Source organism: Ixodes scapularis, unplaced genomic scaffold (genome assembly GCF_016920785.2).
Source record: "Ixodes scapularis isolate PalLabHiFi unplaced genomic scaffold, ASM1692078v2 PGA_scaffold4__175_contigs__length_147842914, whole genome shotgun sequence".
NCBI lineage: Eukaryota > Metazoa > Arthropoda > Arachnida > Ixodida > Ixodidae > Ixodes > Ixodes scapularis.
In genome coordinates, this window is record NW_024609879.1 from 61,538,071 (window position 1) to 61,565,169 (window position 27,099).

Here is a 27,099-nt window from a genome sequence, read left to right on the forward strand (position 1 = left end):
TTCTCCATAAAACTCGATGTATTTTGATAGAACATGCGCTACCGAAAGCAGTGTAATGATGAAAAAAGCATTCCACTCGTCGCCGCGGACGCCTTGAAGTCACGTCCATGTGCACAATTTCAGGCTCCAGAGTACACTGGAAGCCAACAGTACTTGTCTTGAATTTTGAACCCTCTAGTGTTCTTAGAGGAAATCTGTTTGTTAATAGATGGGAGTTACACGGGTGCCATCTTCGCCATCTGAGTGTCATGCTCGCAGACATTAAATGAGGTAATGACCATCATGCTAAGTCGATTAATTAAACACTTTGTGTTAACTTTTTAATTAATGGTCTCATGGCTGATGTTTCAATTCCAGTATTGACGCGAACTAATCTCAGAGGCTTGACGAATTGACAAAATTTGAGAAAATATAATAGTTTCTTAGATGTTCATCTATCAGTTTTCGCGTGTTTACTCCCTATTTCAATATTGCGCGCCAAAAGATTGCCACAAGCACCGTCCAAAATGACGCTTAGAAAAGTGAAGTAGCCGTTTCCATGACGCCGTCACTATCTCAGCAGCGCGTCCTTGGTGGGAACGACAACAAACTTCAATAGATTTGAGATCGACGCAAAAACAATTAAGTTCAGAGGTGAAATCGACATCACTCTTACCATTTTTCATCGTTAAAGAACTGGCCCGTCTGGATTTTTTTCTTCTGAACCAATCACAGACGAGGTCGAGGCGTAGTATGCCTTTCCGAACCCGGGAAGCAGATGATGAACGCCGGCGCTCGTCAGCAGTCACCTATGCAATAGAGTGAAATTACGTAAGGTAAAGAGGATATTTCGGTCTGGATGCCAGGATAATGTCTAGTTCAACTGAATAGAAAGATTTCAGGAGAGAGTTGTAGACCTAGCAGCGGCGTCTCACATCGTTCACGCCTCGCTGGCAAACGCAGGCGTGCGTCGCCTACGAGGTGGACGCCTGGAGGCCATGGAGAGGGTCGTCTTAATAAAACAATTTCTCGGAAAGAATAAAAAGTAATTTTCTATTTATTTATTATGCTGAAGAAGTTAGGTGCATTCACCCTTTGTCTATTTGAAAAGGTGCGGGCCCCTAAACCCATATTGGATTTCCTGGCTTTAAATAGAGACATTTCAGCAGAAACTGGAAACCTTGACATTTGATTAAAAAACAGCGAAACAAGGTTTCATAAAATTAACAAGTGCAATTCAGTTAGTAGTTCTAGGAGAACAAAAAAAAAAAGTATTGCAGGTAACACTCAACTCCAACACGACTAAACACATTAAAACAATTCATAATATATCTTATTTAGGTCCTATTTCTTTCGATATTTGAATTTTTGTTTTAAGGTAGCGCCAGTTATTACGTAAATATGCACCCACATAAGCCGGTGTCGTACGCCGCTGTTTTTTTTTTACTATATTCTTAATTAGCTATACGGGTTTTATGCCAATTCCATACACTTCGAGTACGATATTAGCAAAAATAAAACTTAATTTTTCGGAAAAAAAAGTACTTCTATGGAGTTCAGAGGCTTCTTCGTGTGTGGTATATTTTCATCTTTGTATAAATTATCTATAGTGTAGATAGCAGAGAGGACCTCTATGCGCAATTTTCTTGTTTTCCTTTCCACGTGTCCTCACTATGCATTCTTATCTTGCGCTTGTCTTTTGCAGGCTTGGCATAAAATGGGACGACTCGAGGTCAACCGAAAAGCCGTGTAAAGTTACCGACGGTTACATCATGAGTAAAAATGGCGAGCCTACTGAATCAGCGAATTTCTCCTCCTGCTCTTACGCTACATGGGACTTCAACTACTTTTTGCCGTTACGTAACCATTCAACATTGCGATCAGTCTCTCGAGGTCACTTTTGTTACTGCCGCATAATAATCGGGCAGGCAACACGTTGGTAAAACATGCGTTGTAACGTTTAGAAGACTAGGATTGGGAAAGTCACCCGAAATCATGTATCGCGGATGTTAGATAATAATTATCGAAATATTCAAACAACGTAAAAGGCTAGTGCAGATGGTTCTGCCATTTGTCCCTTGTATGAGGGGCACATTTTATCGTCGTAATTTTTACCCTCTTTCCGTGTAAGATTCTACTTTGCCGTGTTATATTTAAAGATTATTTCTAAAAATAGACATTTTTCTCGAAGTTCCTATGAAAAAATCTACTATACAAAATTTAAAAACAAATTAGGGGTTGTTTTCTATTACAGCATAAAAGAGCATCCTAATACTGCGCCCCCTCTTCACATTGTTTCTAGTGTTTTTTCTGCTCGACAAATTTTGAAAGGTTTCGTCCTGTACAACAATCTTTTGGTCTCGTCTATTTATTATAATACACATCCTATGACGCGTACTAGTGCCAATGCGAACCTGTTTTTGTTCTTGTTCTCAGATTAAGATAACATTAAACATATGGATCGTGCATTTCGGGTAGAGCAGGAAAATATTATGTTCTAGCACACTGCAAAATGTACACAATTTTAAGATTGATTTTTTTTTTTAAATCCTTAAAAGCTAGCAAGAAAGCCAGTCTTACCGAACAGCTCCTCATTGAAACGATTTACAACGGGCAGCCGGAAGCAAATAAATTTAACTGTGCAGCGCACTGAGCCAGCTTTTACTTTTTTTCTAAATTCTAACATAAATAGCGCTTCGAATAAAGTAAACGAATGAAAACACGATACTTAATTGAAAATTAGGTGATAACTACTGAGTGTTCTGCTTTATCAGGAGGATTGGATCAAGCAAGTAATACAGGACATAGCCGAGGCGACCAAATTTTGACAGTAAAACAGACAGTTGTTTGTACCAAAAGGCTTCGACCTGCCAATGCACCTGTTATTAACTTCTTTCCTCGAAATCGGCAAAAAAAAAATTAACTTTAAATTAACCTTCTACAGTACTTCCCTGGGAGATTGTAGGTTTCTCTTTCTTGACTTTTCAAGGTAAAATAATAAAAGTGTCTATTGCAGTAAAACGATATCGCATACGTTGGAAAACGCAGAAAGGAACGCGAGCGTTTAGCTACTAATAAATCAAGCTTTTTCCAGCCTAAATATATATATATACCTTAATGAAATGTTTATTTGCTATACATGACCTAAACGATAGGTGGATAATTAGCTCTTAAACATGGCGCAATAAATCATGAAACAATAACACTTGAGAAAGTTAGAAAACTCAGTCCATTAGGCTTATAGGGATGCTCAAGCCAAATTTAGATTTCACGAAATAAGGTAGCAGGAGTATTCAACGGGGCGCACCGAACCCCAAAACACCACTCATAAAAGGATATCTCGAACGGATGGCCGTGTTTTTGCAAAATAAGGATGCGATAGTGTGAGAATCGCGACGTTGCGTTTCCTGCAGAATCGTTGAGCAGGAGGAAAAACAGTCTTGCTTCCTTCTCTCTTCGCGTCCTCGCGGAGTCAAAGCGAGAAGAGGAGGAAGCAAGAATCGCGACGTCACGGGCTTTTTTGACCTTGTTCAAGCACGCTCCTTTTTCACAAAAATACGACCATCTGTTGGAGATATCCCCTTTTGAGTGGTGCTCTCAGGTTTTTAGCACTAACACCCTGTCTAGCGCTTCCGCGTTGTTTTCTGAAATAAGAATTTCGGTTCAGCATCCCTTTAAGGCCTCTTAGTCGCTCGCACACTTTTGTCGTGACCTATCTAATGAGGCAGATATTTCCATGGTATTGTGAATGATCTGTGATGAATTAAAAAAGTTGATGAATAGTGCAGTGTGTAGACTGTTCTAAATTCGCTAATTCAAAGACGAGGTCAGCACCAAACCTCTTTTTTATTAAGAAATTCGCCCATTGAAGTTATTTTGCACAAATATGGTTTTTATTATTATGCTTTAATTCTCTTCGAGATTAAAGCTCTTCCGCGCAATTATATTTACGAGAAAGATTACTATTCGATCGAAACCAGTACTAACAATTGAATGCAGAAACAGTCTAAGGGCACTCCACCCTTTTTTACATAGGAAGTATGTTTCTTAGATTATCTGTAAATGTTTCGTCATAACCAGGAAGCACGGTCAACCAACATGTGAATAAAGAGAAGAAAAAAAAAAAGAAACATATGTCCTTCAAATTGAAAAACTCTAATATGTGACCAGATTGAGAAATTATGCATTCAGTAGCTCCTTCATACAATTTTTTACGGGTTTTACCGTTAATTTCGCAGTAAAAGCGCCAACGAATGTTTGAAGACAACGTGACGAAGAAGGCGAGCTGGTTATTCTAAGAGAGTTCGTTGTCGAGTCACAGACAGAGTTGAGATGCTTGTGCTTGTACCTCTCTGCAAAATTTCGTTTCGTGTTACAGATTTAATTCTAAGGAATGCTTCAATCGCACTGCTAAAGCTATGGATAGTGAAAACGACGAACTTCCGGCGAATTTCTACAATGGTTCTGACTACTGCCAAGTGTTATCTGAACGGAATAACGTCACAACATGCGAGGTAGCTGCTCAATTTTTTTTGTGGTTTGGCCATATTACGTCAAAGCGTATAGAATTCTAAATAAAAAAGTATTTTTAAAAGAAGGAAGTTACTCGTACATACCTGGAACGTTTACTGATAGCTCTTCTTGAGAGTTCGTTGTCGAGTCAATGACAGAGTAAGCTGGAACGATCGATTGAAGAACGAAGTTTACATGACGAAATTTTCAATTCACTTGACAATACTATCATGGGGGAACCTGAAGCGATGCCATCTCTCAAAAAGTCATTTTATACAATTAGGCATACAATTCAATTCACCTTGCTGCTGATGCTGACGTTTACTACGTGTTCAAAAGCACCATACATCCTTTGACTTCGGTGCACACTAAATACCTTCCACGTACAAAAAAAGAAAAAATCTTTTAAAGACATTACACATATAAATTGCCCACCTGAAATCCTAAGTCATAATAAATTGTATTACAGGTACATTCCACTATTTAAAGGTAGAATAAGAAATGTAAAAGTAATCTTCCTCAACATCAGCATTGCAGAAAAATTTGAATTCGATATAATGGTGATTCTTAAAAATGCTTGTCGGGATGAAACGTTGCCTTGACATTTTTGTTACCGCCTACAAAGGCATGGCGCTCTATTGATTATTCAAACATCGTAACTTTTTAGTAGAGCAATAAATGATGTTAATTCGATTATTAAACTTAAGCGTTCCGCCGCGCTTGCCACGTGCTTCAGCTTTTTTTTATTTTATTTGACTGATATAGTGAATTTATATTACGCTCCGCAGGTTTACGATTTTGAAATAAATATTTATTTCCACCTATAAAGGAGTTACATAACACACTTTATTTAATGATGCAAGATATTGTGAAGATTACCTCTTGTATTATGTCTCCTTGGCGATAAAAACTAATGTGCACTAACAGCTTTGCACTACCTTTAACGTTGTTTTTTTTTTTTTTTTATCTCTTCGAATAAAATCAAACAACCTGCATTAGGGCACGTAATGTCAGCCAACGCCAAAGCTTTGTTAATTTGATCGGCCGAATCATATAACAGTAGCGTTGCATTCGAATCCGCATTTTTCCTTCCCAAAGCTAGTTCTACTTCCCCTCGGGGGAACGACCCACTTGCATCTCTCGGTAGTCTCTCGAGACTTTACGAGTGCGTTGTCCATGAACGTAGATTATAAGCATTTGCAGTGAAGTTGCATTGGGCCAGTCCGGTTCTGCTGTAGTTAATTTTAATATAAAGCATCTCAGAGACTGCAGTCGCTTAGATGTTACATGCTTGCCAAGCAATTCAGTTGTATTTATAAAGAAATAGGTTATTTCTATTTTTTTGTCTTTATTTTACATGCAGATTTGTATTAAGTATGTGCTCGCAGTAGTTGTTCATCCCACTTTACTGTGAACAGCTTTCAATTAAACTATAGTGAATGAGAGGTTAAGAACACCGTAAAGGCGCCTTCTACCGAACGTATTGCGTCAACTCTGCTTTAGAGAATATTGTGCTTCGTCTGCTGCGCGACGTGGTGACATCGGTACCAACGGTTGCAGTCGCAAATGGAAGGAGCTAAGCCCGCTGCTGAAAGAGCAGGACGATATCGTTTCATTGCGTCGCACGGCTTTCGTGAAGAGAGGAGAAGTTCCTACCTAAGTGTTGTGGAGGGCGATGTAAAGACACGACTGCAACGTGGACAGATGACTCCTTCGTGTTTAATAGTGGTAGGACAAGGCAGACGATCATTGCTTACCCAAATATCTTTGAACGGAACGCAACAACGAGACATCGCATGAGCGCCACGTTATACGGATAAATGCACACTGCTTTGTAGGCTTGATTTCTTGGGTCATTAATTTATTAAAGCCAGAAAGAACAAGACGGATTCCACTGAGGCAGAGCGGTGGTGGCGTCGCTCGATCATCTCACGCAGCGTATTGTGGCGAGCAAAGGATTTTTACGCTGACCTATAGAACCCATCGGGAAGAAACGCTGATACCACAGTGGTTTTCTTAGATGGGGGCGAGCTGTAAACCTACGAATAGAAGCCACAGTTGCTGACAAAGTGTGCCAGCCGTACTCTTGGCGTTGCTAGGTCTCGACTGGATGAAGCAAGCGGGCACACTGAGCATTTTGACCGCGACACTACCGTTGAGTTGGCTTCGCACGTCGTCGCACAGAAAATCCACAGACCAAAGCGAATACCGGCAAGACTTTGCGACGGTAGGCAGAGCTGGAAAATCGCTGTAAGAACGCGCCGCAGCTGTTACCAACCCTGCGCGCTGCTATATTAAGAAGAGTTCGTCAAGGCGTAAGGTCAGTGACGTTACTCTTTAAAGGGAGGTGACTGGCTGGCGGAGTAATATTCATACATTTCAGGGGCAGTTGTGGATGGGTTCTTAACCCATCGCCGTCTTTAGATTTTTACCTGCGCTCAATAAGTGGCTCCAAATGTGGAAAAATTTCACGCCGGTGACACCCTCTGGAAAATAAAAAATAAAACTAAATGTTTTGACACGCGCCAGCGATGTTGGTAAAGTGGCTACTTTCAGAGTGCACGCTTTTTATAATTTTAATGTAACTTGAATGAAAACGGATATGGCGCAGGTGCGAGTAAATTATAATTATATCGTGTTCCTTATGTAAATGAAAAGCCGGCGAAAATTTAGCAGGTTAGAAGTTAGATTACCGACTGCTCTTCTCCATTGTTTATCTAAAAATGAGCCTTAAAGTTAAGTCACTAAATAGAATTAAGCTCATATACTTTATTGAATGGAAGTTATGCTATTATGCTTTGCTTTGGAGTATATTAGTTATGCTAAGGTGTAGTAACATATGCCGGCACAGCGGCCTTATATAATGGTAGGAGCCCCAGGTACGTCAGGTTGCTGAAGTCTGTATTGGAATGAGCCGCCACTTCCCATACTACCTTATTCTTGCAGTACGTTTTATGCTTTCACATGCAGGAGGCATCACGTCTGGCATTTTACCTTCTTCAGCTTGCATGTTGTGACAGCTCTGCCGCAGGGTATACATGTTTATTTATTTATTTACCCTCAGGGCCAGGGGCGTTACAGAGGGGAGTGGATATTAAAAAGTACAACACGACATGGAGCGTACAACAGGAAATATTATGCAGTGGTTATGGCTCTTTACAAAAAAAAATATTGGAAACGGCAGTTTTAAAACACTCGATATCGGGGATTTCGGCAATGGCTCCGGGAAGGTGATTCCACATTGTTGAGGCACTAGGAATGAAAGACTCATAAAAATGCAGACATTTATTAATTAAATCACCCTCCAGTACCCAAAAATACTTTCTGCTAAGCATTTACTGATACTTAGTGAGGCGATAGATAGGTACTACCGGTAACCCCTGTGCATGTTAAACATTTCTCCTCTTTTTGGCAGCGCGTTCGCTAATTTGCTTCTACGTCGTGTTCCGACAAATTTTGTCGTGCTGTACACTTGCCTCCGTCCGTCATTTTTAGTCGCTCTCCCGTGCTACTGTCAACGTTGAACGCCTCTACAGTCGTGTTAGGTCGCAGATTTGTTGACATCATTGTTACTGCAGCCTTGAATTTGTAAAAACTAGCGGATGACTGGCGACGTGAATAAAGCATTCTCCAGCTTTCGTTAATACAGTGTTTTGTAATAATTATGCGAAAACACTTCTTTGGAAAGAAGGATAAAAAGTAACGTCTGAGGTTTGTGCTTTATATCATACCAAGAAGCAGTAAGACAATAATTGATTACCTTTTCTTATCAGAGCTTTTGAGAGGCCTCTTGTTTCTGTTGCATTTCCACATTCCTAAAACACGTTAAATTGAGCCGTCTATCATTTTTTTTTAATCCGAGAGTGGTTTAAGGTGAGAATTAACGAATGGCTCGGCTGAACCGAAACTAATCAGCCGTTTTATGTTAAAAAGTAACTACAATATATAAAGCAAACAAAATCTAACAATTAGTTTTCTGAATATGTGGTACCCGATAATAAACAGTTCACCCGGTTGTCTATATCATTTTGTCATTCATAGCCTGGCTGGTTGAATATTTTCCGTTCAGCAGGATCAGCTCTCTAAGCAACAACATGTAATATAGAAGATATAAGCTTTTAAATAATACCACTAGGCGCTTTTTTTTCGCAGTTACCGACGGCCGTTGAGAACGGTACGGCAGACACACCATGCCATATGCGGTGTTGCTTTGGGAACTCAAGTGTTACCGTAAACTCGCCTGATGGTACGAGATGTGACCAGGAAAAGGTACTGTCAAATGAATTAATACACTTGTGCCTATTTTTAATTTTAAAGGTCCTGACCGGTGTTTGCGACTACATAGAACACTAATAATTCTAATAGAATAATACTAAATAGCATTCACAATTTATTCTATATTACCTGTCGAGGGCAAGTAGTTATTGAAAGAAAAGTGGTAAAAGCTAGATAATATAAATACTCTTCAACGAAAAATGCGGCTGGTCTCAACATACACGATAATATAACAATCTGTAAGATAATGTAACGCATCTTTATAGATAAACAATGCAATTAAGCGAGCCTTACACAGGCTATTTACGTCATCTAAAACTTTGCTCTGTTACAAACATGGACAACTGGCACCCCAGCAACTGATGTTTGATAATACCTGCAAATACTTGTGTATAAACTATAGAGGTTTCCACCTTCCCGACCCATCGCCTCCCAATACAGTCACGTTGCAGACATGTTGTCATGAAACTGTCTATTAACTGATATCATAGTGCTGCGGAGGCTTCGTTCGCAGTAGCCGAGTTCCCTAAGCGCTGTCATTTTCCTCGCTGCCTTGGTAATTCGGTGTCACAAAAAACCGATCTTTTAAATACTAAAACTGGTGAAAAATATTCATAATATAAGCAGAGAGTTTCATCTTGAAAACTGTGCATGTGGTCTAAGTTGGTCATGCCCAAGCGCTACCCCCGGAGCAAACCGTGCTACATCTCCGTATGCGGAGGGCAAGTTCGTCTGCTTCTTGCGCAGGGGGTAGCGGTGACGTCAGAACGCCGAGCCCTGATTGGCTGATCGCGACCCCCTATCTGAGCGTCGTCTGCACCTTTGCAACGTCGTCTGCTCGCAACGTCGTCTGTCTTACCTTTCCTGCGACTTTTGGAAGTGCAGAGGCTGGATTCACAAAACGATCTTACGCCAAAGATATGCATAAGACAAAACTTGAGAACACGAAATTTTCGTATGTTTTGCGCAGGTTACGACGAAATCCTACGACAGCTCCGAAGCTGTCTTACGCACTTCTTACGATCAAATCAGCATGGCCGACAGTGTCGTGGTCGCGACGACCCACGGACGTTTATTTTTCTACGTACGCTTCTCACGCGTCCCGACTTCAAGCAGCAAGAAAAAAGTAAAAAGTACCTGAAACAGACCACGACGAACAAGAACGCTGGATCCATAAACACCCGGGAAAAGCTCCAACGGCCACGATTCCACCGAACGCGACCAAGCGAGTTCGGCAGTTAGGCCTAGCAGGCACTCCGCGGTTTCGGCGACCGTCTGCCCACAACCGGCTGGCGTGCTGAATGGAATATGCCCGCACGACCCTTGTGAACCCTTCCTGTATTATACTTTGATCGCCGACCTCAATTTTAGATTAAGAGGTCAATTTCTTCCTCTTGTTATGTCCTTGTTTCCCGAGGCAACGGTGACTCTCGCCGGTGAAAAAGCGGTGAACCTCCGACAGACGCAGGAAAGGTAAAGCAGCCATCGCTTTGACTAGCAGACGTAAAGCAGACGACGTTAACTGCACCAACCCGCCGACGCCGTTAAAGAGTGGGGGGTCTCGCCGCACACGAATGGAGGGAAAAAGTATTTGGGAGGGAACTTGCGGACACTAACACGCTCACTCTCGGTTCTAAGCAAACAAACCTTGGCGCCCCGGGACACCCCGCCAGTGAGTCCTTTGACTTCCCTCATTGATGCGCGTCTGCTAGTTGTTAGACAAAAACAACGTACCGCTCGAGTTATTTCGTCTGCCCTCTCTTAAAGGCGAAGTGAAGTTCGCTCCGAAAGTCGCAGGAAAGGTAAGACAGACGCAGACGATGTTGCGAGCAGACGATGTTGCGAGCAGACGACGTTGCAAAGGAGCAGACGACGCTCAGATAGGGGGTCGCCGTCAGCCAATCAGGGCTCGGCGTTCTGACGTCACCGCTGCTTCCTTTCTCATGCGCAGAAGACGAAAATTAGCCCACTTGCGAGGCGTATAGACAAGGTGAAACCCACGGGGGAATTCTCCGGGCAGTCCAAGTTGGGCAGGCCGACGCTTTGCCCTCCGTGAAGCCCACTTATCTGCTAAGTCTGCCCTCGCCATCACAACGCACCCTCGCCCCATTCCCCCTTGGCCGATGAGGGACCCACGGAGGCATTGCACGGGGAGCCAAAGTTGGGCAAGCTCGCAGCTTACCCTCGTAGAGTTTACCTCTGTGCTTTGTCCCTGCTATGGCCGAGGTGATACCCACGAGAGAATTGCACACACAGCCAAACTTTGGCATGTCCACGACTTGCCCCGTTCTAGGTCACATTTGTGCTAGCTCTGCCCCCGCATTGCCGAGGTGGGATGCTCGGCGGCGATGCAGGTGCACCTCACTTTGGCCTTGCTTATCCTTTTCTCGCATGGAGCCCCCATGTATGCTCACTTTGTTCCCACATAAGCGAGGTGGGACTCATGGGGGTATTTCACCGGCAGCCCAACTTGGGCGTGCCCACGCGGAGCCGAAGCGTTACCCACGGGGCTACTGCGCCGGCAGCCCAAGTAGGCCTGCCCTTGCTTTGCTTAGATATACGCTAACTTTCCTCGAATATCCAAGGTACGACTTACGTAGGTGTTGCACACCCCGAATGCTGCATTTCCGCGTCACATCGACGCCGGACACATGAAGGTATCGAAAGGGCTGCCCCATACCACTTTTCTAACGTGTGGCCCACGTGGGCACCCCTTAGTGTTTGCCTGCGTTTTATAATCATTGACGCATTCTACATGCACCTTAAAATTTAGAAACAATATAACTAATCAAGAACCGTAAATATTAAATGCAGATTTATGTTTGACTTTAAATAGTACTCAGTAGCATCATATGCGAAAACATTTGATCGATATTGTTTGTGCTTTCTATGGCATATCAGGCAGGTAAACTTTGTTGGACGTTAAATATTAAATAAGAGTTGTGAGTGAATAGTTTTTACGATGATGAAATGGCATAAAAATACAATTACAGATCCCATGATGTTTACCTGTCTGTGATTTAATTTCTAAACTTAAATCCTGAGCATGTAGACCTTTACATCATCACAAGAACACATTCGACCGCAAATAGGGGCCATCTATATTTTTAAACTTTTCTTGTCAAATTTAAATTCAGAAATTCTATAGAGAATATTAGATATATGGTGTCATCTATTTGTGTTTTGTTTCAGGTGTGCCTTCAAGGAATATGTGTTATGGAGAGAAAAAGGAACATTACTAGTTCGTAATAAATCAGGCCTGACTCAAGCACTCAATACATTTGTCTAGTTATAAACACTGCAACATGTTTCACGTCTTTTATTCACTTCAGCGTAGATATTGATCATGCAATGTTTATACACATTGCAGGGGTTAGTAGCGTACGCAAGGCGTCTTGTATAACCTAGCCATTGTGAACCCTTTGCTTGTGAATTCCTCTCTACGTATTAGAAAGAAATTTCAATGGCTTCCCGTCAAGAAGGGCAGAATTAAGGCAAGTCAGAAGGGCACCATTCAACAAAATGTGTGTGCATGGGGGAGGGAGAGGGGCATTATTTTGTGAACCAACGCCAATTGACATACAGTTGTGAGAATAAATACGAACCGGTAATGATCATTAATGTTGAAAATATTCCATCTGTGTACGTTTCAGAATAGAACCCACTGGTTTCAGCTTGACACATTTATTTATCTAGTTCAGCTGAGGTGATGTTAAAAGGGCAGTACTTTCCTACAAACAATGAATCCTATACATTTATACCGAAAAATTGTAGCAAATAAACAAATCGCTGAGACTTCATATGGGGATCATATACCACAAACAAAGGCCATTTAGATTCTGACTAAACCACACAGAAAGAGCTACAACTTTATTAACAGCTCAAATTAGAAAGAAATCATACAGTATGACCAGAAAAAAAAAGACGGATAAACATTTTTATAATATTTTATTTAAAATAGAAAATAATCAATAAAATAAAATAACATCGAAACTTAGTAAACACATTCTTAGCAGATATCTAACTTGCCGCCCTCAGCGTCGAAGCAGAGCCCCAGGTGCTTCTTAAAATTTGGGGTGATGGACCGCAGTTCCTCCAGTGCAATTCAGTCCCACTGCGGGGCAGCGATTGCTTCAGCAACTCCAAAATTGTGTGACGCATAGTACAAGCCCTGGACCCCCAAAATTGCCCACTCAGTGTAATCCACCGGGTTCAAACCCGTGAAGTGTTTTTCGTCTTTGAAGAGGGTACGTTTCCAGCGTACCTGCGACACGGCATTGAAGTTGGCGGTACCTCTGTAGCCGGACTCGCTTGTGTTGGTCCGTAGGCAGTTGAACCTTTTTAGGCTTGTGAGGCTTGAGTTTTCAGCTCCTTTCTTGCCGTTTGCCGTACCGATTAACGTCAGATTCTGGTCTCGCGACCGAAACTTATTATGGAGACCCTCGAATTTCGCTTTACTCACTTCCGGATGATCTGACGGTTGAAGGAGGTGCTGACAGTACGCTTTCTCTCTTTTTCGGGAGGGTCGCCTTCGTGGCAGAGCTCCTGGAAACGCTTAATAGTATCAGATATGGTGTAGCAAGAAACTTTTAGCAATCCAACAATTTTACATTAATAAAGACTTTAAAGAAACAGCTCCTAAAACGCAAAATATTTGTTAGACGTTCTGAAAAAGCAATATATTAGAAGAGATTTGTAAAGGTAAATTAAATTACTGTAAGGTGCGTCACATTTAAATACCCAAGAATTGTTTTACAAATATAAAAATGATGCTTGCTAGAAAGCTCTAAATTGTTTTTTTTTTCAGTTAACCCTAGTCCACTCAATTTTCCAAGCATTGAGCTAGGCAATCCACCTTCTTAATTGGGTTGTGTTATATATTTGTTTCTAACATAACATGTAACTCTGGAATACGCTGTTCTTTTTCTACCTTCCAATAATACGCTGGTGAAATGTAAAAAAAAAAATATTCTAAGGAAACCTTTTCAAGTGGCTATAAAATTTTCCAAGAAAAAAGCTTGTTTTTTCCAAGAATTTAAACCGCCATGCGGCAAAATAGGACTGTGAATACTGGCAGAAGAGTTTACTTCATATACATTTATACAAACGACATTGGGAGCAATTCCACTCTGTAAGAGTGGATGACCAGCGAAGCTGTTTATCACACGACGCAGAGGCGATACAGAATTTCGTACAAAGGTACGAGCACATTTACTGTGTTGATCGGTGGTGATCGTGACGAAAGGTGCGCACTCGCACCTGCAGCCCGCCGCCTTCAAAGAGAATGCATGGGATGATGTTCCCCGCGCCGCACGCGCACGCCTTCCTCGCAATAAAGATTCGAAGTAAATAACCAAAATAAAGCGTTGACGAACTCGCGTGCAAGATGGCACATGTTTTAGGATTTTGCTTTATAACAGTTACTGCTGCAGACGACGACACGTGCGGCGCGTGTGTGCGGTTCGAGGGTAGAGTTTTTGGTCACGCACACGAAAAATCTACGGAGCCCTAAACAAAAACAGCTTCGCTGTGCAAGCGAAGAGAGAACCTAAAATAAAAATACACCTGTTCATTTCTGTTCACTTAAGCTCCCTAAACCTACTCACCTGCATCTAACTCAGTAAACTTCCCAGCTTGCAATTTTTAAAATGTTTGGTCTAACCCTCCAAGATTGTTTTAATGCGATGGACAGCCAAGAAAAAAGTGTTTTATGTGGACATAGTTTAAAAAAAAAACACCAAGCATGGAAGACAAATATGAAAGACAACTCCACCAAAAGGAATTTTGTTTGCCGTCCTGTATACAGGTATGTACCAACTGTATTTTGGAGCTAGTATTGACTTTCGCGGACGCCGACTGATCTTATATAGACGTTCGGTGCACGACGTTTGCTGCAAACAGCTTTGAGTAATGGGCGACGATATATCACTAAGAGTCAATTTCACTAAGGGGATATTCATACGTGAAAGCGTTTCCTTGAGTGTGAAAAGCAGCAGGTAAAAAAGAAAAGGCTGAAGCTTGTTCAAACGGATTCCCGTCATTTCTAACATATAAAAGGAAAACGGAATGTATAAGAAAGAAAACTTCGAGACCTGTTTTTTTGGTCTGGCTGTAATGTGTAAAACTACTTGCCCCTCTCTTTAGGGACAAATAAACGGCAAAAACAACAGCAAAAGCTGTGGTCTCATTTATTAAGATATGCGTGCGAAATGATATATTCGGCATTCAAAAAGTATTTCTGGCTTTTGAGTGCTCTTTTGTCTCAAGTAGCCCATGCTTTTTTTTTTCTCGGTATCCATTTTTTTTTTTTTTTACAAAAGGCCGACTCTAGGTTGGCGCACATAAGGACAATCGCGCAGCCTGTCTCTAATAAACCCAGATCTACCTATATAACGTCTCACAATGAAAAGTTTCCAAAAAACAGTGTGATCGTCACCCAAAAACCAGAAAGACTGTGCTCCCACAAATACGTGTTTGACACTGCCCTTCTTGAGGCAGTGAGAACTCACGCAACCTATAATGGGTGGTACATCAAAATATGTAGATGGTTGAGCGTGTTGGTTATTAATTCGCGATAAGGAAAGAGGGACATTTAAGACAAACAGACAAAACAGGCTTTCGAAAGCCTGTTTTGTCTGTTTGTCTTAAATGTCCCTCTTTCCTTATCGTGAATATCAAAATATCTTTGTCATAATTGATTTCTGCCATTTTAGAGCCCGCAAGAGGACAGACGGCGCTTGAAACTGAGGCGGTGCCAGCTTTTTCAACCCAAAACAAGGGAACAGCCACCGGGAACGCGTGAAAATGTGAACTGAAATCAGGCTAACTTTACTATTCAGCCCTACCCTTAGTTTCCTCCGCTTCTTTGGCCTGCTACCTCATCGCCTTTTCCGACTCAGGTTTTGCTGGTCGGTAGCTGGAGAATTACAGTTGATTCTGCGCTCATCCAATACACAACCCATCGGGCCAGGAAAACATTGAGAAAAGTAATAAAGATAGAACATTTATGCACACGTCCATTTATTCAATGAATGTTTGCTAGCATCATAATTGTTGACTAGCAAGCAGTAATTTCGACGTTTTTGCGGGCCACACTATCATCGCCGCAATATTTGAACCCCTGTGGGGAGGCCCCCTTCGCGAGCAGGGCCCGGTTCATTTGAGCACACTGGACCCCGGAGAATCGGGCCCTGCGTCCAATGTAGTCAGACTTTGGTCAGACTGCATGGCTTGCGGCACCATGTTTTTGTAAAAGTTAATCATGCTACAACAAGCCCAAGTTAATGCCTTGCTGCGGCTGACTAAGAGACTGCAGAAAGGGGACTACAATAACACTATATTATTTTTCATTTTAAAATTTTCGAATATTGATTTTACTATTGTGAGGTGCGCCACGCTATACTAAGCCTTTGTTGCCAAGAATTACACGTACTTTGACAATAAAATGCCTGCTATACTGCGTTTCACACTACATCCGTGTGCATCCGACACTGCGATCCGATGGATGTAATCACGTACCCCAAATGTGCTTTGTCACGCCGCTCGTCGTATTTACATCATTGCAATCGCGGGCTCAATCAATCACGCACAATGAATTAAGCATAAATTTGCGGGTTTTTTTTTTTTTGTTGTTTTTGTGCGTGATTTTTGTGGCCAGTGATACCAAAAACCGAAAAGTGGGAAGCGCCGCGACGAATCACGTTGTTTGCTGGGCTCTGCCCAATTGTAGCATTCGGTTCGGTCGGGCGTAGTCTGAACATGAGCATAGTAACGAATTGGCCCCCGAACCACCAGCTTCACCGTTGCCACGCACACACACATTCAAGATGGCTGAAGTCAAAAGCATCGTACGGGCAAAGTGTGAAAGCCGGCTCATGTAAACACTGGTCCTCGTCGCCCACTTGTTTTTCTATGCCACTGTCACGAGTCACAATTGATGAGGAGACGAATGACTCAAGGGAAACTAAACATTTAATGGGGAACTTCCTCCCAACACAAGATAAAAAAAGGCTAGCGTCGCGGGCTTTGATGGCGGCGTAACAGTAGGATCGAGCGCAGGGGCGACGCCGAGTGCGGCTACCAACTTGGAGCACCCTTATGTACACGCATGGGCTTCTGGAACAATCGGGATAGAAGGTCAGGCGCGTAGAATCAGTGCCGGTCCGTGCTATTATATTTGGGCAAGTTTAGGACCAGTACGCCTCTGTAAGGTCATGAACATTACAAATTGATATCCCTTCGTGACCCCTTTGAATTGTACGACCGAAGGCCTTAGTTAAATCTCCAACTTTGCTTTCCTTGCAGCATTTATGTTCTCTATCGCTGGTGACGCAAGCAAACTCGACAGGCATGCTGAAACGAAGCGACCGGTAGTCGCTTGGGACGCATGCGGCAGCTCATATTTGTTAGCAATAAACTTGTCTAAAGAGAAGGGAGCAGGACTACTACCAGAAACATTTTTTCGTGTACTTACGAATAAAACAGTAACCTTGTGTAATTGTAACACATGCATATCTGACTCTGGAAGGCACAAAGGAAGGCAAGCACAAAGTAGAAATAAAAGAAGGATGCTCATATTCAACGGGACTCTCGCATTCTCCGATGAGCTGAGGCCGGATTTACGAAAAGCTCCTTAGTTCACGACAACTTAGCTAAGTAGTTCGTGAGTTAAGGACGTCGTAATAAGAGGATAAAACGGTATTCACGAACGCATCGTTAAGTGAGAGGAGAAAAGCGACGTTTTCGTTCGGAAAAACTAGAACTTCCGGTGCTGTTGCTATTGCGACGGCGTCATCGGCAACACGAACAAGCAATCGGAGAGCTCGGCATAGCTCGGAGCACGTGGATTTTTAATAACAAACTCAAGCGGCTTTTCCACCACTGCTTTGCCTGGGGTTCGTGTCCGTGCAGTGATATGACGCTAACGCGATTTAAACGCTTCGTTGACTGCTACGAACTCAATCGCTACGAAGTCAATACAACTGTCATCGTTGGTAAAAGGACCGTGCCAGTTGTTTGTAAAGCGACGTAGATAGAAACAAACCGCCCCGGCGCTATTCGCGGCCTCGGAAATGCAGGAGCGAGCAAACGTTAAAAAAGATACGTTTGAACTACGAGAATGTCAGCAAGAGCCACGCAAATACCTGTTCACACTCGAAGCGGACGCGCGCGCTTGATCGAAGTGCTGGATACGCTCTATTAGACCGCGTCTTGGTAAGCGCTTCGGGACCGATATTTTACGATTGCAACTCGATACTGACGTGACACTCAGCAAAGAAAGGTTGTACCGGCATCGCGTAGCTCCCACGAACTGCTATAGCTCGACAGTGACGTTGTGTCGTGTCAGAATAAAAATGGCAGACTAATAACGAAGTGCACATACCGAGTTGCGAAGGTAAACCATACCGCGTTTATTTGAGCTCTATATCACAAAACAAAGAGATGGAATCATTAAAAGTCCCTTTTCGACGACAGCGTTCGTCACCGCTGCCTCGGAAAGCAACGAAATCGAGATGACAGGGGAAAGAGATTGACCTCTGGAATTCAGTTCAGCGATCAAAATATTCATCGGGAATGGTCCACAAGGGTCGCGCGGGCCTATGCCATTCACCAAGCCAGCCGGTCGTCGGCAGACGGTCTTTGCCAATTACCGTCCGGGCAATGCTGTGGCGGAGCAGGTAGGAGTGCCGGCTAGGCCTATATTCTGCCGAGCTCGCTTGGTCGGTGGGATCGTTGCCTTCGTTGCTTTTCCCGAGTGTTTGTGGATTATGCGTTCATGTTCGTCGTGGTCAGTTTCAAATACTTCTTCCTTTCTACTTGCAGCTTGAAGTCGGTCGTCGCAACCAACTAACGGGACGACGCTGTCGACCATATTGATTCGATCTTAGAAAGGGCGTAAGACAGCTTCGGAGCTGCCGTAGGATTCTGTCATAACCTGCGCGAAAGTTACGACAATTTCGTTTTGAGAATACGGATTTTCTCTCAAATTTGTCGTACGCACTTTTTTCGTCGTAACCTCGCTATGAGAATCCGGCCTCCGTTCTTTCTCGAAGCGCGTCCAAAGATCACAGCAGAATAATTCCATGAACTAGAACCTAGAAAACGGCCATTAGCCAAAGGTTGGCATGGACGTGTTCCGACCGTTAACAACGGAAAACCACGGCCGCGACTGCAACGCACGAAATGCAGCAGAGCACTCAAGAGCGAATTTCGCAAACCGGACTTACGTGGCGTTCTACCCATCACCGTGACTTGGCAAACGGTGAAAACTACGGCCCCCGTGAGCCGATCAGCGCGTCAGTGCGAGTCACGTGACAATGTTTCGGCCAAGCGTCGTCGTCCTACGGAGAGCGGTCACGCGGTTCGCTTCACTCCTTTGATTTTCTTAAAGCTGCCGTCGTGCTCGCTCTCAGCCACACGAAGATACAAAATATGATGTGGAGGCCTAACAGAAGGCGAGGTTGAAGGGAGATGATAATGAAGCGAAGCTCCCTCCGCTTCTATGCCAGTCTTTCTGGGGCTAAAATTAAGCCGATTCCGGTCTGCATCATCATTTTTTTTTCTTCCTTCAGCGTCGGTTTTAAGTCGGTCAATAAGTCCGAATAGGCCAACGCGCTGTTTGAATACAAGCCACCGCGAGGGTGTGAGCAAACGCACAGTCCTCGCATGAGGTGTGGGCACTGCGCATGCGCAGAAGTTCTATTCGGGAGAAGTGGAGCGTTTGCGCATGCTCTACGTCAATAACAGCCCCAGCGCTGCGGCGTGACGTCAGCGCCGCGTGTTTGTGTATGCCTCGACGGCATAGCAGGTTCAGAAATGAAACTCATGGGATTCAAGGAAAACCGGCGACATATGCGTTATATTAGGATGGCGTCGCTGCGACCCATGTCATACTTCGCCGATATCTGCTGTATCAAAATTATTTCTGCAGAATATTTCCGATTTGACGCCAATATCGGCGCAATACTGTGCGATGCCTCGGAGAGTTGGAAGAAGCCCCATATCTTCAGTTTTACATCCGTCCATTACTCAGTGTTAGTCTTTTCCATGCGGCAATCTTTTCTTTCAACGCGAGGTAACATGTGACAACGCAAATTTCCTTCACGCTCTCCAAACTGGTGCGCATTAGTTTCCCAAGCCACTTGTCCGTATCTGCCGCATTGCCTTTTTGTAAGAACACCAGAAGCGACAAGCACACGACTGAAAGACCCTGGATGAGAAGAAGCGGCCATCTCTTGCCAAATAATGGACAGCGTCACTGCAGTCGTAGCAACGGGCTCTCTGCAAGGCCGCATAATGCATTTTCTTCAACCTGGATAGTGTTGTCTTCCGGTTTGTGACACCATTAATAACCGTATACTGAAAATTAGCATTTCTACATGCAGCGTTTTCGCAGCAAGGTGTCAAGTAATAGATAAACAAAAAAAGAAAGCAAAATAAGAACGCAAAGGTATTTACAGAAAAATAATATATTCGTCAATATTGCCCGAAGGCTAACAGGTCCTTATGCGTTCATTTAGGAGCTTCTAAAGAACATTGCAGTCGTCAATTTTATAAGTTACAACTGGAATAAAAGCTACCGTTGAGTGCATCCCCATATGTGTGTGTCTGTATGTTAATATTTCGTTTCTAATTTTAGTGATTTGTTTAAACTGTCCCTATTGAAAAAAACAGTATGATCCTGAACCCGGCATACCCGAATTTGAACTGGGCAAAATGAAAATCTAACTGATTAAACTGGCGATATAGGAAAACAAACTTGCCAAATTGGTTAACAAGCCGAACTGGCACATAAACCTGCCAAACAGCCAGCCGAACTTGCCAAACAGGAAGCCAAACTTGCCAAACAGGCAACCGAACTTGCTAAAGAGGGAACTAAACTTGCGAAACAGGCAACCGAACTTGGTAAACAGGAAGCCAAACTTGCCAAACAGGCAACCGAACCTGCTAAACAGGAAACAAAACTTGTCAAACAGAGTTGACAAACAGGTAGCCGAACCCGGAAAAGAGACACCTGGACTTGCCAAACAGGCTAAACTGAGAGCTAGACAGGTGAAAGTGACAGCAGAACTGGTCCTACTGGTATTCAAACTGTTCAAAATGGTGACTGAACTGGTTACACTGATAATCAAACTGTTCTTCAAACTTGCGAGCTTCAAATTGTGGTGAAACTGTTCAAACTGGTAGCTAAGTGTTCAAACTTGTGGTCGGACTGTTCAAATAGGTAATTGAACTCCCCTAACAGGCAGTTGAACTGTTCAAAATGTTTTATATACCAAAGAGAGGTTAGGGGTTATGTATTCTGCCTAGCCGCTCACTTTGGTCAGTTACTTTGTAAATGTAATTTAATTATAGTTACAACGTTTGCCGCCTTTCGCTCTAGCCTCCCAGACCAGTGGTATAACTAAAGAAAGAAAGAAACTACCCTTGTCCGAAATAAGGTAATTACAATAAAAAAATACTTCTGGAGAAAAAGTAATTCAGTGCAACTTAAATTACTTTTAGAAAGTAATGCAATTATTTCACAATTACTTTCCTTTGAGCTGCCCGACATCAATAACATTTATATAACAGCATAGCATTTTCTTTGCTCTGAAATGCAATTGTCGAGAGTTTTCTTTGCGCATTGTTTTGCTGGTTTTAATTCATATGATAGAATGTCAAATTGCAAGCAAGTAATTGATTTTTAGAAGAAAATATTTAAGATTGTTAGTGTTTCTATCACTAACAATAAGTATGCCTTAAGGCTTAACAATGCAAAATTACTATATCCACGCCGGCCGTCGAGCAGAGTACGTGTACGATCCAAGCTACTTCGTACAATAATATTTTATACCATTTTTAAACTTAACTAAGCAATTTATTCGTATACGTTAAGTTCGTAGCGATTGCCACTTTATGCAGTTGCACCGTACGAAGACGAGGATGTTACCGAGCACTTTGATTTAGCTACGCGTTTGGCAGAAACAGTCGTATTCCGCTGTCCCAGTGATTTAGTGCGCGAGAAGTACCCTCACTGTATCACTGGTTATTCAAATGCTACAAGCTAAGCTGAGCTCGCTATACACGTTCGCCTAATCCGGCAGATTAGCCGCGCCTGAAATCCCGCTTGCCGCACCCGCGCGTGGGCGGCGCGGAGCAGGCCGCATAGTTATCTACGCCCGTTCATCGAAATAAAACCGCTCTGCATCATAATCGTAGGGCATACTGCTTGTCTTTCGACAACTGTGCAACATTAAACAAGGCTCAAAACTTTTTTAACCGCATTAGGTTGCGCGATAATGACAAAGGCGCATTTTTGCCGCAGTGTAGCTCTCCGGACCCGATGATTCCGCGCCGATTGCCACCAGGTAGCAGCGAACAATAGGCGACGGGGGCAACGCCGTCGGCTCGCCTTCTCCCCAAAGTCGACTCACACGGAGCCATGGACTTTTAAAGACCCACAAGGTGTCAAAGCAATCAGGCAAATGACCTGCACTTTTTGTGCTGCCAATAACTCTACAGAGTTGAGTGGCAGCATGACGAAATCTAAAGTATTTCTAACTGTAATTCCACATGTTGCAACTACTCATGCAGCATGCTAGACACTTGACAACCGGGGAGCTCTTCACAGCAGCTGAAACTTCAGTAACATGCAAAGAACTCGGCGCCACCCGGCGAGACGATAATCGAAACCATCGTCAATGAGACTTGGATTGAATGCGTATATATGCTAGTTTGTATCTTTCGGTTTGATCTAAACTTTCGTTGATTTAATATGACAAGCTTGCGAAGAGCTGATTCTGATACGGATCGAAAGTTACATGTTATTTAAAAACAAAAATTATAATCTGAGCTTTAATTCTGTGCAATGATCTTCCAACTTCGGCCAAATAATTGTGAGGGTTGGTCTCGGTTACTTTTACATCCAAGAGCAAAAAACCGTTTCTTTTTCCGTGCGCTAGTTTTTATTTAAAAAAATAGCAAAGATCGAAGTTTCCGGCGCCTCTCAACTCGTGCATCGGCGACAGAGTACTTCCGAGTCACGTGCGCAGTGACGTTTCTGGAGGTTTACGTCATTTCCGTTTGGGCTCTGTTTTCCATAGCTGTTTTTTGGTACTCGGTAATGTCAACCCTGTTCTCAACCAGCATGGCGCGTTGGAGAGATGACTTAAACGATGTCGAGCGGAAGATGCTCAATCATACCGAATCTATCGGACTGATCGCTTACACGGGCACGCCACCGAAACGGCAGCGCGGAGAGCGGTCGCCCGATCATGAGTCGGTACCTCCGCCGAAGCCAAGTCCAGACCCAGACGGTTGGCGACTTACCACAACAGCATGGTAATAACTGCACGTCACATTTAATAACTTGCGTAGGCTATTTCGAGCTTGCTTTTGTATGACGTTTATTTCATTCTAATCACAGGTGCTCTTGTAAGCGGTGCGGAGTCATGCCGACGTCGCGAGAGTGTGTGTGCTGCCGCGACTGCCCGCCTGCGGTCGCAACCCAGCCGGAGGGATGCGTGACAGAACACGCAGACTTCGCGCCGATCTGCCTCCAACCTGGAGTATTAAACGTGGCATTCTGGGCTTTGGAGGAGGCAGGTCTGCACCCGTCGCCGGGAGAACCGATGTGCGTAGTTCCCCTGAAATCGAAAAAAAAGCTGGTCGCCAAGCATGCACTTGCGATCGCACGTTTTTCCATTCAGCTGACATGCCGCCAAACATTTCTTGAGCGACATTATTTCTAGTGCCATCCAAGGAAGGGCCAGGATGACGTATTCAGTATTTTTGTCGCATACAATCTGTGGTTTATACTTACGTTCGAGTTACCCTCTAGAAGGGCTGACCCCTGCTGTTTTCTGCTTTTAGGGCTCTCCATGTGGTGTGTTCACCCGTAAGAAATGAAATGGTTCCAGGAACACATTCTCAAAGATCACTTCTAAATTCCTAATGTCTTTCAAGATGCATTGGCAAACTCGAGCAGTGTAGTCACAGCCTTTCCCTGGTTCAGCTTTCTTTTACAGTTGTTAGAAATTCTACGATTCTATAACCAAAAAGAGCGGCGGCTCATTTTTCATGCGGGTGTTTAGGAGAAAAGAAAAACAATGATTTTGCGTTAGTAATTGCTTATAATTTTGTCAGACATAGCGAAGAACTTTGGCATTTGGTTCCAACTACTAGTGCTGCATTTGGACGGAGAGAGTCTTCGGCAATGCTTAGTAGTTTGTTATCGTGAGAAAAACAGTTACCTTTGCTCCCAAACACCCACTGCATTCTATATTTAAGAAACTGTTTTATAGCTTGCTTATGAATGACTATACAGACAGAATTGACACAATGTGTTTTATTACGTGCACTCAAGCATCTTGCACCACATACAGTACAATCAGGCACTTGTCAAATATCATTTAATTCCCAGTGGTCCACTGTTTTTCGACCAGCACATCGCTGTGATAATGATAATCCCTAGAGAAGGGAAACAAAGGACAAACTCAGCTAGGTGACAATCCCGAGACTGAAAAATCTGCCTGATCCTGCTATCGAACCAGGGAAATCTCCATTGCCAATGCAGCACGAGGTCCCTGGTTCGATACCAGGACCAGCCCTTATTTTCGTAGTCGCACATCAGTCCCCTAGCTGTTTTTGGAGATGTGTGTTTGTCCTTTGATCCCCTTCTCCAGAGATTATTGTTATTCTGGTCCAGCTTGCTTGCACCTTTGCATTATCAACATCCCTGTGGATATTGATAACTTCAAAAATGTTTCTTCTTCCTGCATACATCTCACCATCATTTACAGGTGTATAACCATGGAAGCGTGAATTTTGACTGCTACTTTATAATCATGTGTCACACTGGCAAGTTACCAATTTCCGTTTTCTATAATTTTGCAGGCTTCGCTTTGTGGCATGCAAACAATTTGTGCGCTGGATGTGGCAGAGGCTGGGGCGTCGCAACAGACGTGTTCTGCCAGCCTGCGTCGTTGGACGAATTCGACACGAATTCCCATCCGGGAATTACACTGGGTTTTTGGATCATGAATAAATGCTTTCAACTGAACTACTGCTGAGCACCCTTTAGACATTACAACATCCTCCATACTTCAGCTCAAACCACTCCAACAGCAAATAATTTTACAAGCATAGATAGAGATGGCCAAGACTCGACAAGTCAACCCTGAAGTCGTCTTGCTATTTGGGGCCACTGCCTATTGCTTGTAGAATGTACTCATCATTCTCTTATCGGTAATGTCAACGCATCATGACCATTATATATAGAGAATGCTTCCCAGAAACAAACACATTTTCACTGTGAACGATCTGTACTGTTTGTCTCAGTTGCAGTTTAACGAATGTAACACAATGATTGACCTAACAGAACGACATGGACCCATAGTCATGGCCAAAAAGAATGGTGGACTGTGCATCTGCATCGACTACATCGTCCAAAACAGCTGCATCCCGAGGGAATGAGTCCTGATGCCAACAATTAATTAATGCCTAGGAAAAATGGCTGCAGAAACGTGGTTCAGCACACTTGATGTTAGAGCAGGTTATTGGAAAGACCCTGCTGGCAGCAGAATCACAGAAGCACATTGTGACGGCAGAGCCAGCAACATGGTCTGGCAACTTGGCCACCCCATATAGGGACTCGAGGCACGAGCGCCCAAGCCGCCATTAAAAGGTCGACGTTCGTTCGGTTCACACTGTCGTCTTGGTTCCTTGCTGGTTCCCAATACATGGTGTCAGAAGTGTCCTGCTGGCTGTCCCTGCACCGACATAAGCCACAACACAAGCTACGGAGGGATTCAAGCCTCCAGGGGGACTCGGACTCAGCGAAAACCTTTCCCAGAACTGGAAAAAATCCTGCCAACAGCTGGAGCTGTTCCTGGAAGCCACGGAGCCAGAACAACCACGCTCGGCGAAACAAAAGCGGCAATACTCCTACACATCGTAGCACCGGACGCTCTGGAAGTGTGCAATACCTTCCAGTGCACAGATGCAGAATGCGGAAGGTACAACCCCCTCCCTTGAGAAGTTCGAGTCCTACTGCACGCCTCGCTGCAACGAGACGTATGAGTGCTACGTATTCCGGTCTAGGATGCAGAAAGAAGGTGAGCCGTTTGAAAACTACTTTCGGGACCTCCAACTCAAGGTGCAATCTTACAACTTTGGAACCCTCGCCGACTCGATGACGCGTGACCAAATTGTATACGGAACCGCTGACAAAAAACTACGGGAGCGCATGCTTCGTGAAGAAAGCTTAACTTTAGAGAAGCCTGTGCAGTTCTGCAAAACAGCTGAGCTAACAGAAACTCACAAAAAGGCCTGGGAAGCACCAGAGCACCTCCTCGATCCAGTATCGGCATCGCAGAAAGAAGTCGAAGCACAGAAATGCAGCAGGTGCAATTGACAAAATCACTGGGCAGCAAGTTGCAGATCGCGAGTGTACGGGCATGACGATCGGAGGGCAACCGACTGCGTCACGTGCGAACATGATGACTTTGCGGTGCTGGAAGTGCAAGCTGTCACAGGAGACAAAGCCGACTGGCTGGTAAAAAGCGTCAGTGGTTAACCAAAAGGTCCTAGTTGAGGTAGATACGACAGCGTCATAAAAAAGACAGACCTGGAGCGGAAGGTTGCTTCGGACTTTCTGAAGCTCTTCGAGGGCCTCGGCTGTATAAAAAAACTCTTACAAGATGGTCCTGAAGGACGGCTCTCAGCCTGTTATTAAGCCGGCGCGAAGAGTACCGCAGACATTGAAGGAACCACTAAAGAGAGAGCTGGACAGAATGGAAGCCACCAGGGTCATCACCAAAATGAGCGTACTCACTGACTGGGTAAGCCCACTATTAATTGTCCGTAAAAAGGATGGCAAAATCAGAGTCTGAATGGACCCAAGGCACATAAATGAGTGCCTCAAGAGAGAGCATTACCAGATGCCAAAAAGAGAAGACATTGAGGCAGACCTGAAAAACGCAACAGTTTTTTCACGGCTAGATGCCAACTCAGGATTTCATCAAATTCCCCTGGACGACGAAACCTAAAAAATGTGCATGTTTGGCACGCCTTTTGGGCGCTATTGTTTCAAACGACTGCCGTTCGACATCGCCTCGACACCCGAAGTTTTCCAAAAAAGAATGTCCCAGGTTTTTGAAGATTTGCCAGGTGTAAAAGTCTACATAGATGACATTATCATCACGGGGGGCATGGAAGCCGAACACAAGGCACGCTCTACGGACGGCCAGTCGTGCAGGACTCGCGTAGGACGCGGAGAAATGCAGGTTTGGCGTGAAGGAGGTGGTTTTCCTGGGAGACAGGATCAGTGCACTTGGCATACAGCCTGACAAG

At 43.7% G+C, this 27,099-nt stretch overlaps 1 protein-coding gene across 1 annotated transcript in view; it reads left to right on the forward strand.

The window, feature by feature from the left end:
- The window catches only part of LOC115324430, a 76,838-nt gene extending 64,823 nt beyond the window's left edge, over window positions 1–12,015 (forward strand). The window contains exons 8-11 of the mRNA XM_029985029.2: window positions 1,685–1,834; window positions 4,358–4,493; window positions 8,644–8,760; window positions 11,959–12,015. Of these exons, the coding sequence (XP_029840889.2) occupies window positions 1,685–1,834; window positions 4,358–4,493; window positions 8,644–8,760; window positions 11,959–12,015 (460 nt within the window). The remainder of the gene's footprint in view (window positions 1–1,684; window positions 1,835–4,357; window positions 4,494–8,643; window positions 8,761–11,958) is intronic.
- The last annotated feature ends 15,084 nt before the right edge of the window (window positions 12,016–27,099 follow it).